Source organism: Prionailurus viverrinus, chromosome C1 (genome assembly GCF_022837055.1).
Source record: "Prionailurus viverrinus isolate Anna chromosome C1, UM_Priviv_1.0, whole genome shotgun sequence".
Classification (NCBI taxonomy): domain Eukaryota; kingdom Metazoa; phylum Chordata; class Mammalia; order Carnivora; family Felidae; genus Prionailurus; species Prionailurus viverrinus.
Window position 1 is genome coordinate 199,649,455 of NC_062568.1, and position 10,300 is coordinate 199,659,754.

The 10,300-nt window shown below is 57.0% G+C and overlaps 1 protein-coding gene and 1 long non-coding RNA gene across 4 annotated transcripts; both read left to right on the forward strand.

The window, feature by feature from the left end:
* The first annotated feature begins 1,017 nt into the window (after positions 1-1,017).
* On the forward strand, positions 1,018-4,122 carry CAMK2N1 (calcium/calmodulin dependent protein kinase II inhibitor 1). The gene is made up of 2 exons (XM_047868718.1): positions 1,018-1,296; positions 2,803-4,122. The coding sequence occupies exons 1-2, from the start codon at positions 1,131-1,133 to the stop codon at positions 2,871-2,873; spliced, it is 237 nt and encodes a 78-aa protein (XP_047724674.1). The 5' UTR covers positions 1,018-1,130; the 3' UTR covers positions 2,874-4,122.
* A 979-nt stretch (positions 4,123-5,101) lies between these two features.
* LOC125173525 (uncharacterized) lies at positions 5,102-7,627 on the forward strand. 3 transcript variants are annotated; one of them, XR_007155064.1, is made up of 4 exons: positions 5,102-5,193; positions 5,395-5,633; positions 6,890-6,954; positions 7,178-7,627. It is a non-coding gene; the product is annotated as an uncharacterized LOC125173525 (long non-coding RNA). The 3 variants fall into 3 exon arrangements; XR_007155066.1 differs by having other exon boundaries at positions 7,216-7,627; XR_007155065.1 differs by lacking the exon at positions 6,890-6,954 and having other exon boundaries at positions 7,216-7,627.
* Positions 7,628-10,300: the final 2,673 nt, after the last annotated feature.

Genomic DNA, 10,300 nt, shown 5'->3' on the forward strand with positions numbered 1-10,300 from the left:
TCGGGGCCGGGTAAACACCCCGCGGGAGGGGCGCGGGGGGGGGGTGGGGGGAGGAGGCGCCCGGAGGCCGCCGGGCCGGGGCGGGGCTCGCGGGGGGCCCCAGGGCGCGGGCGGGCCGGCGGGGGCCGGGGGCGGGGGCAGGAAGCGAGCCGCGGCCCGGGCCGGCCCGCGCGGCCCCGTGACGTCGCGCGGCTTCCAGGGATCTCTCCTCGCGGCCCCGGGTCCCCTCGTCCCCGCCCTCCTCCCGCCCTCCTCCCCGCGCCTCGCCTCCGCGCCGCGGCCGGCATTTCTCGCTCGCAGCTCGCTCGCGGGCTGGCTCCTGCGTCCCAGCCGCCTCCTCCGCGCGCTCCCACTCTCCGCCTTCCCTCTCCGACCCTCTTTCTCTCCCCGCCGGCCCGGTCCCCTCTCCTCTCCGCTCCTCCCTCGGCCGCTGCGAGCCGGACCCATCGCCGCCTCCCCTTTCTTCTCTCCCTCTCTCCCTCCCCTCGTCCGCTCCCCTCCGTCTCTCCCTCCCGGTCCCCCGGCCTCCCTCTCTCTTTCTTCTCTGTTTTTCTCGCCGTCTCCCTCCCGGTTTCTCTCTCCCCTCCCTCCCTCCGGGCATCCTCTCCCCTCCACCCCCGTGCCCTCCCTCCTCCCTCGCTCCCCTCCCCCTCCGCCCCTCGCCGCCCCGCCGCTCGCCGCTCCCCAGTCAGCCTCCCCGAAGCCGCGCCGCCGCCGCCGCCCGCACTCGCCGCAGGACCGGCCCGCCCGGCTCCCCGGGGTGCGCCCTCCTCGGCCCCGCGCCCCGCGGGCTCGCCGGGACACCCTCCCCTCCGGCTCGCGGCCCCGCCCGGCCCCCGCCCAGCGCCCGAGCGCGCCGAGGATGTGAGTCCTGCTCGCCTTTGCCGGAGCAGCAGCCACTCGCGCGCCGAGCCGGAGCGCAGCGCAGCGCCGGGCGCTCGCCGGGTCGCTCGGGCGGGCGGCGCGCTCTCGCCCAGCGGTGCCCCCCGGCCGCTCGCCGGCGCCACCGCCGCCGCAGCCCGCGGGCCGTCCCCGGCCGGCCGCCCCCGGCCCCAGCGCCGCTGACCCTGTCCGCCGCGGGCGGGGACGCGGGCGGAGGAGGCGCCGCCGCGGAGCCCCCGGACGCGACCATGTCGGAGGTGCTGCCCTACGGCGACGAGAAGCTGAACCCCTACGGCGACGGCGGCGACGTGGGCCAGATCTTCTCCTGCCGCCTGCAGGACACCAACAACTTCTTTGGCGCCGGGCAGAACAAGCGGCCGCCCAAGCTGGGCCAGATCGGCCGGAGCAAGCGGGGTGAGTTCGCTGCCCCCGCCCCGGACGCCCCCTTTCTCGGGCGCCGAGGCCTGGCCGAGGTTTGTGGGGGCTCTTCCGCACCTGGGAGCCGGTTCCGACCGAATGGAATCCCGTCGCGCGGAACTGGGGGGGATCCCGCACTGCAGGTCGGGCACCGGCTGGCCGCGGAAACCCCTCCCCCTCAGCCTGATTCCCGCTGGGGTCACCTAGGGGGCGTGGCGGCTTCTAGCGGCCGCGGGGGCTGGAAGGTTATTCCCGGGTCCCCACCCGCGCCAAAGTTTGCTTTGCGATTTCCACCCCCTCCCCTTTTGCGCAGTGTAGTCGCAGCTGCACTCGCTCTGCAACCCGGGGCAGGGGGTCCCAGGGCTCCCCAAGGGACGGCGTGGAGAACTGCGGGGCGGGACCCCACTCCCGCCGGGGAAGGCGAGGGGCTTTCGGAGCGCCCGGGCTTCTCATTGTTACTTAGCAGGGGGGGAGGGGTGGCTGAGCCCGGGCGCTCGGCGCGGGAGCTGGAAAAGCCCCGGGGGGACTGGGACGCAGAGAGGCTGGGAGAGGAGCTCCGGAGGCGCGGGGACGAGGAGGGGGACCGACAGCTGCCGGGAGAGACTGAGACGCAGAGAAGGGGGGGGGGGGAGGCGGGTGGTGGCTTGGGGTGGGGGGGGAGACCGAGAAGGGGCAGAGACCGAGACAAAGCTCCGGAGAGGGAGCCAGAGCGGGAGAGACCGCGAGCAGGGGACGCCAGTCTGGGGAGGACAGGAAAGCAGCTGAAACAATGAGGGCGACCGACACCCCAGATGGAGAGAGACTAAGAGACCCCGACAGGTGACGGCCACGCCGAGAGACTGATGGCGGGACTGAGGAAGGCGAGGCTAGGTAGAGATGGTGAGCGAGGCGGCGGGGCCGGCGGGAGGCCGGCCTCGCGGGGAGGCTCCGACCTCCGCGGAGGGGGCGCGCAGGAGGGGCCGCCCGCCCTGGCGAGGCCAGACCCCTGACCCGCCGCGCGCTGTGGTCCCCGGAGTCCTCCCTTGCACCCCGCACCCAGAACCTTGGCCGCCCGCGCCGCGCTCGGGGCACTCCCGAGGGTCCTTGAGCCGGAGACCTGGGCTCCTCCTCCCCACCCTCTCCAGCCCCGGAGCCTTTTTTTTTTCTAAATAAACGCGCCCGGGGAGAGGTGAGGTGGGGTGAGGACGCGCGGCCAGAGCGCGTTTCGGCCGCGGCCCGGCCTGCGGGATTTGCGCCCTCTCTGCTGCCTTTTCTCAGAACGCTGCCGGGACGCAGCGAGCGGCTGGGGGGAGTGGTTCGGAGGGAAGCATCACAGGGTCCCCGGGCCCAGGCCGAGGAGGATGGGGCTGTGTTAGCGCTGGAGGAGCGCCCCCTCCTTCGCCCTCCCGCATTTCCCCGTCCCCAGGAGCCATGGGAAACGTCGGAGACCACCCCCGCCCCCCACCCCCGCCCCCCGCGAGGCCCAAGCGCGCTCACGTCTCCTTTTCTCCCCTTTTTTTGCAGTTGTTATTGAAGATGATAGGATTGATGACGTGCTGAAAAATATGACAGACAAGGCACCTCCTGGTGTCTAACCCCCCCCCCCCCAAAGACAATGAGTTAAAGGGAGAGAATAAGAACGGCGGTAACAGTCATTGGCAAAACGCATGAAAAGAGAAAGCACTTTGAAATTTATTACTAGCTTGCTACCCACGATGAAATCAACAACCTGTATCTCGCGTCAGGCCGGGAGACAGATGAGGCGGGAGAAGGAGGAGGAGAAGGCTCTGGGCTCCTCAGCAAAAACAAAAATTAAAAAAAAAAAAATTAAAAATTTAAAAATCACTCTATACACACATATAAAGAAATAAAAAAGACGTCTCAGTTGCAGCTACTTGTCAAAAGTAATATCTATTTCTTTTTATATACAGTGAATATTGCACAATTATAGATCTGGATTTTGAGCCACTTAAATAATGAAGCGGCAACACCGGGTGTTTTGAATGTTGGCATTGTTCGCTGATTTGGCTGTTCCCAATGTTTACATTATTTAATCTTGCAAAAATGGTTCTGTGCACTTGGATGTGAAATGCTGTCCAGTTTTCTTTTTTTATGTTGTTCTCCTTGGATGTACAAGAAAAAAAATCAGCAAATGATCTCTATAGATATTGTTTTATTTTTGGTCATCTTTTGAAGTTACCAGGAATGTGTTTAAAACAAGAAGAGAACTTTTCTAAGGAATGATACCTAGACTGAATCCTTGTCTTACTTTAAAATGACTTGTAAAGCTTGTGTTTCTCTGTTGCTGCAAGCTATTTGCCCAAGTTAATGCAAATGGACACATTTTATATGTCAGGAAAAAAAAACCACACAAAAACAAAGAAAAAAAAATGCTTGAGCTTTTTCTAACCTCTTCCTGCAGTCTGTTGTGTGAGCAGCCTGTTTTTTCTCTCTAATATTGTGTCAGTTTATTCTCTTCGATGGGCTGTAAAAAAAATGTAATCACAAGAGTGCCAAATATCTTGAAATGCCAAAAGGCATTTTGGTTTCTTTCTTCTTCCCTGTGCTCTGAGTCCACGTTAAGGAATGCTTGGAGAGTCTTTTCTGTTATTTATAGGGGTTCTCTTAAGGCACACCAGCTGCCTGTTTTGCATGGTATTTGCAAAAACGCCTCTTGCGTGAGGATATCTTTTACCACTTTTTGTTTGCAACTTTGGACCTCAAGAGGTTTCTTCCCTGCCCTGTTCCCTCTTTTCTTAACTCGATATTCTGGATGTTGCACCTTTAACCAGCACACAGGGCTATTTCTCCAATGTACAATAAAAGAACTGTTCCTGTGTCTCACTCCTCTCTTGTCTCTGCTTTGGTCGGGAGGGGTGGGGGAGATTTGCTTTCTGTCTGCCGGCTGCAGACAAGGAGGGAAGGGTAGCTTTGGTTGGCGAGGCGGTGTGGAGGACAGTGTGGGTTGGGCGCAGATGGCAGGAAAGACAGTGCACTGGCAGGGCCGTCGCCCAAGGGAGAGCTTATTCCATTTGGATTTGCATTGGTCTCCTTGCTTCCTGAGGTTTCTGCCATCCCTTGTGGGGTGTGCAGAGAACGAGGTCCTGTGTGTTGGGAGGCCGTCAGTCTTGTTTAAAAGCAATGTTTAGAGGCTGGCGGGCTTGGATTAAAATCCCAATTCCTTCACTTCCCAGCTGTATGGACTTGAGCAAGTCTCCTCGCTTCGTGAAGCCTCAGTTTCCAAGTCTGTGGGGTGGGGATAATGCAGGGCCTGCCTCATAAGGTTGTGGGAGGGACGTTGGTAGCACTCCGGGTCGGGCCACTGTGTGCCCATATAATGCTTCACCAAAGGGCCACTTGTCCTCAGAAGCTGGGTTGAGGAGGGACTACATACCTTTGACTTCACTGCAGAGTTCACAGGTCACCATATGAGGGATGAGCCCCAACTTCAGAGGCCCACAGCCTGGTAGGTCTCCGGCTTCCCCGAGTCACCACTTGAGAAAAAGCTCATGATGAAAAAAAAATCTCAATCCCTTGTCGGGCTCTGGAGCAGTTAATGGTGGTAGAGCGGGGCCATGTGGGAGGAAGGGTTGGGAGAAGGATTTTGGCTGAAGAAAGGCCTGGAGAGGTTTTTCTCCTGGGCTGTTCTGCATCCAGGAGCCTCAGTGCCGGGAGCTTTTAATGTGTTTGTTGTAAAACTGTCAGCCAGGGAGTCACAACACAGCTCACAGTGACAGGAGCCTGATTGTGACTCAGACATCAGGTAAGACAGGCCCCAGGGTGGTGGCGGTGGGGGGAGAGGGGGGCTCTGGAGGGCCTGTGGGGGAGGGAGTGAGGTCTCATCCCCCTTCCCAGGCAGTGTGGGCCTTGAGCCTCAGGAGGGCCCAACAGAGCTGGACAGCCCATCAGTCACTGGTAGGAACAGTGGGCGAGCCGGGGCTGGTGGCACCGGCAGGATGATCAGGGGCGCTAGCTTGATTTTCCCAGGCGCACAACCCTGGTCCTGAACGTGGCTCTCCCTGTCGCCAACCCCGGAGAGTCCCAGCGTTTTGGAGCTGATGGGCCTTTAGGTACCACAGAGCCCGCCTCTCTTTTCCCCTGTGCTTTTCCCATCAGGAGGTCGAGTGGCGCCGCACCAGGAGTTAGGGGCAGGGCCCACTTTTTCCGTTCGGCCTCCATCTGCCAGGAGGGGCAGGGGCCCTATGAAAAGATTCATCCCGAAGGCACATCTCTGTCCATACCAGGAGTAACTGCTGCTTCCCTGATCAAAGCACTGGGCAATTACATTGCTTCCCTTCTATTCTGTCACGGAATCAGCCCAGAAACCCTGGAAACCCACAGCCATGAACTCTCTGGTAGGTGAAGAAATCGATGGCCCAGAGGGGCTAAAAGGACCACAGAACAACTACATTCATTGAGCTTTTACTGCATGCCAGGCTCACAATAGCCCTAGGAAGCAGGTGTTAATCTCACCTTGACTGTACAGGAGAAAAGGGGGCTCAGAGATGTTCACTACCTTGCACAGGGTCACTCAGCTAGTAAGTAGGCTAGGCAGGAGTAGAACCCAGAGCCCAGACACTCCGGGACGGGGATGCACAATGGTCTGGCCCCAGACCCAGGCTCCGTCCCAGCTGCAGCCGTGGTCCTTCAGCCTTAAGGATCCTTGTGTTGGTTCACTGTTTTGAGGTTATGTTCTCTGCTATTCTGCACAACAGACGACTGCGGAAGGGGTCAGAAGGGAGGCAGGGCTTGGATGTGTCAGCAAAGGCCTGGAGCTGCCCTTTTCTGGGAAGGGGTGGGGGGAGCCCGGGAGTCCTCGGCCAAGGCTCTGGGTCCATTGTAATAAGTGATGTATTAAAATGTTCTTGCTGGAGGCCACCCCGTCAGCCAAGGCAGGATCCTCTGCCCGGGGAAGACAGAGTCTGTCTTTCCCGAGGACTCCATTCAGTAAAAGGGAATATAAATCTTTTAAATATACTCTAACATGGGGGTAAACATTTGTTGAGAAGGCACTTTGGGGACTGGGCAGCTATCAAATTATACCAAGTGCAGAATATGTTTGAAGTATCCGGTTAGGTGGCAATAAATACGGAAAAGGCCGTTGTAAGTCCAAGGTGGGGAAGGTGTCTCTAAGCCTCCACGCATCGATCCAGCAGCCAGGACTGCATTATTCAAACTTCACTAATTGAATGCTTGTAATAAGTGTCCATCTCCCTGGATTCTGCTTCCGTGGCCAGTCCAGGCTGACGGCCCGGAGGAATACCAAAAAGTACCTCTAAGGGGGAAATTGGCAAATTGAGTTTTAAAAAAAAGAGGCTCGAACGCTGTCGCCGTCTGGAGGCCACAGATGAAGGAGTGAGCACAGGGGGCCTCTTCGGACAGCAGGGAGCAGATCCTGGGCCCAGTGGAAGGGGAAGGTATTATTAAGGTGGCTGGCGTTGCAGCAAAGGGCAAGGATTTGGGTCTTGCCTGGCTTGGATTTGAAACCTCTCCCCTATACTTCCTAGTTGTCATGTGGGGCCAGTTTGTCAAGCTTTTCTGTGAAATGGGGGTGATGGTAATGCCTACCAACAGAGGATTAAATGGGAACCCCTCCCTCTCCCCCACATAGAGCCTGGTGCATAATAAATGGTAGTCGTCAATACGAATGCATATGAAGTGCCTACTGTGTGCCAGGTAACGGACTTTTAAAACCTAGCAAACAGATCTTGTTGCATGAAGTGTCTTTGTAGAAGTGCCCTTTGGGGGTACCGAGGGGGCAGTGGAGGCACCACTGTGGGGTTGGGGAGCGGCGGGATGGGGAGCAGTTTGGAAGAGTCTGCCTGCCTATTATCTATCAGCTCCTCAAAAGCCCCAATAAATGCAATCGTAAGTAAATCTGAATGCTTGTTCTCCAAAGGCCGTGTTAAGAGAAGTCTCTTACCCACTTCTAACCAGATTGCCTGAAGCCATTCTCCGGATGGGAGCTAGCAGGTGCTGACTTCTTGCCCTGGGAAGGGAAGAACATGGCTCTCTGCTTGGATCTTCTCCTCCGATGAGTCCTCAAGTTTCATTCATTTGACAAATATGAACTGGCACCCGCTATGGACCGGACACTGAGAACACAATAGTGAGGAAATGGGAGTTATCCTTGGGCTTGAAAATGACAGCTCCAAGGAAATGAGGTTGGGCCGGGGTACCATCAAAGTCAGCAGCTCAGACCCTTTGTACAGGCAAAAAGAGGGAGCCAAGGAGAACTGGGTCTTGGGGGTTGCCTGAAACCCAAACATGGGGCCCATTTTTTAAAACAATAAACTTAAAAAAAATTTTTTTTAATCTTTATTTATTTTTGAGAGAGAGACAGCTGTGAGCAGGGGAGGAGCAGAGAGAGAGAGAGGGAGACACAGAATCGGAAGCAGGCTCCAGGCTCTGAGCTGTCAGCACAGAGCCTGACGCGGGGCTCAAACTCATGAACTGTGAGATCATGACCTGAGCCGACGTCGGTTGCTTAACCGACCGAGCCACCGAGGTGCCCCTAAAAAATAAACTTTTACTTGAGAATAGTTTTAGATTCACAGAAAAGTGGTGAACATAGCACAGAGTTGTCAATACCCCTGACCCACTTTCTCCTATTGTTAATATGTAACATTACTGTGCTACATTTCTGGAAGCAAAGGAACCAACACTGGTATTTTACTATTAATTAAACTCCATAATTCATTCAGATTTCATTGACTGTGTACCTAACATCCCTTTTGTTCTGCAGGACCCCATCCAGGACATTACATTTAGTCTTCGTGTCCCCTTAAGCTCCGTGATAATTTCTCAGACTCTCCTTGTTTTTGATAGAGTACTGGTTAGGTATTTTGTAGACTGCCCCTCAACTGGGGGTTTTGTCGGATGTTTTTCTCGTGGTTCAGCTGGGGTTATGGGGTTGGGGAGGAAGACCTTGGAGATAAAGTGCCCTTCTCATCACATCATAGTAAGAGTACATGCTATCAACATGACTTAATCACCGTTGATATTGACCTTGATCACTTGACTGAGCTGGCATTTGTTAGGTTTCTCCACTGCCAAGTTACTCTCCCACTTCCTTTCCATACTGTCCTCTCTGGAAGGAAATCATCATGTGTAGCCTGCTCAAGGTGCGGGGAGTAATTTGGTATGGGAGTACCTCCATAAATTACTTGGGATCCTTCTGCCCAGATCATGTGAATGACCCACTTTTCAGCCGTTCAACGTTGCCCCTGTGCTGGGCAAGCGCACTGTGGTTTAGATGTAATCATGGATTCCAGGCAAACCGGGGAAAAACAAAAATGCCCACAAGGCCCAAGGTGCTGCCTGATGACCGATAGATGGAGCCTTACCAAAAAAACAGATTAAAAAAAAAAAACAAAAAACCCCAACAATCTTAATAAAAGCAACTTCCTGTGGAGGGGAACTGTCACCCTGGTTAGAAACTGTGCAGAATTTTCTCTTGGAAGCCTCAGGCAGCTGCTCTGGTTTATAGAATCTGCCTATTGGAGGGAAGCAGAAGGGGAAAAAAATGTTGTCATTATTCCAGCAACAGAGATTCTCTCAAACCATATGCAAAAATAAATCCGAGGACCGGGCTGTATCCGGGGAAACCTGGCAGCTGGGCTGGAGCTTGTGGGGTGGCCCCTAGGGACAGAGAGACTGTGTCTATGGGCCCCAGCCTGTTCTCCAGCAGAACCCAAAGTCCCAGAGAGATAGCCCCACCTCGGTCCCCCCACCCCCACCCCCCACCCCACCATTCTGTGAGGAGGATTTGGTTTTTCTTGTTACCTCTCACATTGGAGGGTTTGTCCTTAACCCGGGGCTGTGCACACCCAGGGGCCTGGAGGAAGGTCCTTGACCCAGAAACAGCTGTTTGAGGACAAAGGGTCACCAGAGGGAAAGGGAGGTCGGGGAGGACGGGCTGAAGGGAGGAGAAGGATCTGGGAAGTGTGCCATGGGAAATCCTAACAGAGTGGCAATGGGGGCTGGGCAGATGGGGGACAGACAGGGATGGCAGGAAGTTGTCAGGGCAAGGGGTGTTCTACACTCTTTGCATTTATATCGCTTAATTTTCACAACCCAAGGAGGTAGTTACTATCATCCCCATTTTACAGCTAAGGGAAACCGAGGCACAGAGCCGGGAACCTTCTGCCTGTGGTAGCCCAGCTGGAAAGTCTTGAAGCTGCGACTGAAACCTCCAGGCGACAGGTGGACGCTGACCCCCAGAGTCCCTGGTTTCGCCTCCTCCAGAATGAGAAGGGGGTCGGACTAGGCTACTTGCAGCCCTCTGTGGCCCAGCCCAGGGCACAGCCCCAACCGCCCATGCTCCTGGGGGAGGGGAGGATCCGGTTGGCCGTGAACCCTGGACCAGGCCAGCGGTTGCCATGGGGACGGCCGGCGCAGGCGGCAGGCGGGGGCTGGGTGCCCCATGGGGCAGTTCTGGGGAGCCCCAGCCGGTGGCAGGGAGTGGCCCGAGCTGGCACCTGGGGCCGCGTTCCCCCCCCCCCCCCTCCCCGCGGCAGACGGAGCCACATTGGTGCTCCCCTCTCAGCCGGGGAGACCACAGGTCCCCTGCAGCCGTCTGCGCCTCCTCTGACCTGAACTCAATCCCCCGCGAAGCCGCTCTTATCTCCAGTTCATCTGTGTGAATTATTTACTGTGCCTGGCGGCCTCCCCAGCGGCCTCCCGCCTGCCTCCGCCCTCCTGATCCTTGTGGCTTTTTCACATCCTGGTTTGCAGCCGGGGCCCTGTCTTCCATATCCAAGAAGTTCCAATGCCAGGCCCCCACGGGAGCTCAGGGCAGGGGCTTCCCACCTTCTCCCACCTTCCCCTGGGAATCCTTGTCCTGGAACCAAAGAGAGCACTGGACGAGGAGTCAGGAGCCCTGAGTTCTCACCGCGATCCTATCAATCAGGGTCACTGTAAATTATCCCCATTTCACATATGAAGAAAGCGACGCCTGGAGGGTTGGAGTAACCTGTGCTCAGTCAGTCCTCAGAAGCTTACTGACTCCTAAGTGGGATGC

Excerpts from the sequence above, each read along its gene's own strand:
- CAMK2N1 (XM_047868718.1), top strand. The coding sequence starts at position 1,131 with ATGTCGGAGGTGCTGCCCTACGGCGACGAGAAGCTGAACCCCTACGGC. Across the intron at positions 1,297-2,802 it reads GATCGGCCGGAGCAAGCGGG|TTGTTATTGAAGATGATAGG; the intron begins GTGAGTTCGCTG and ends CTTTTTTTGCAG.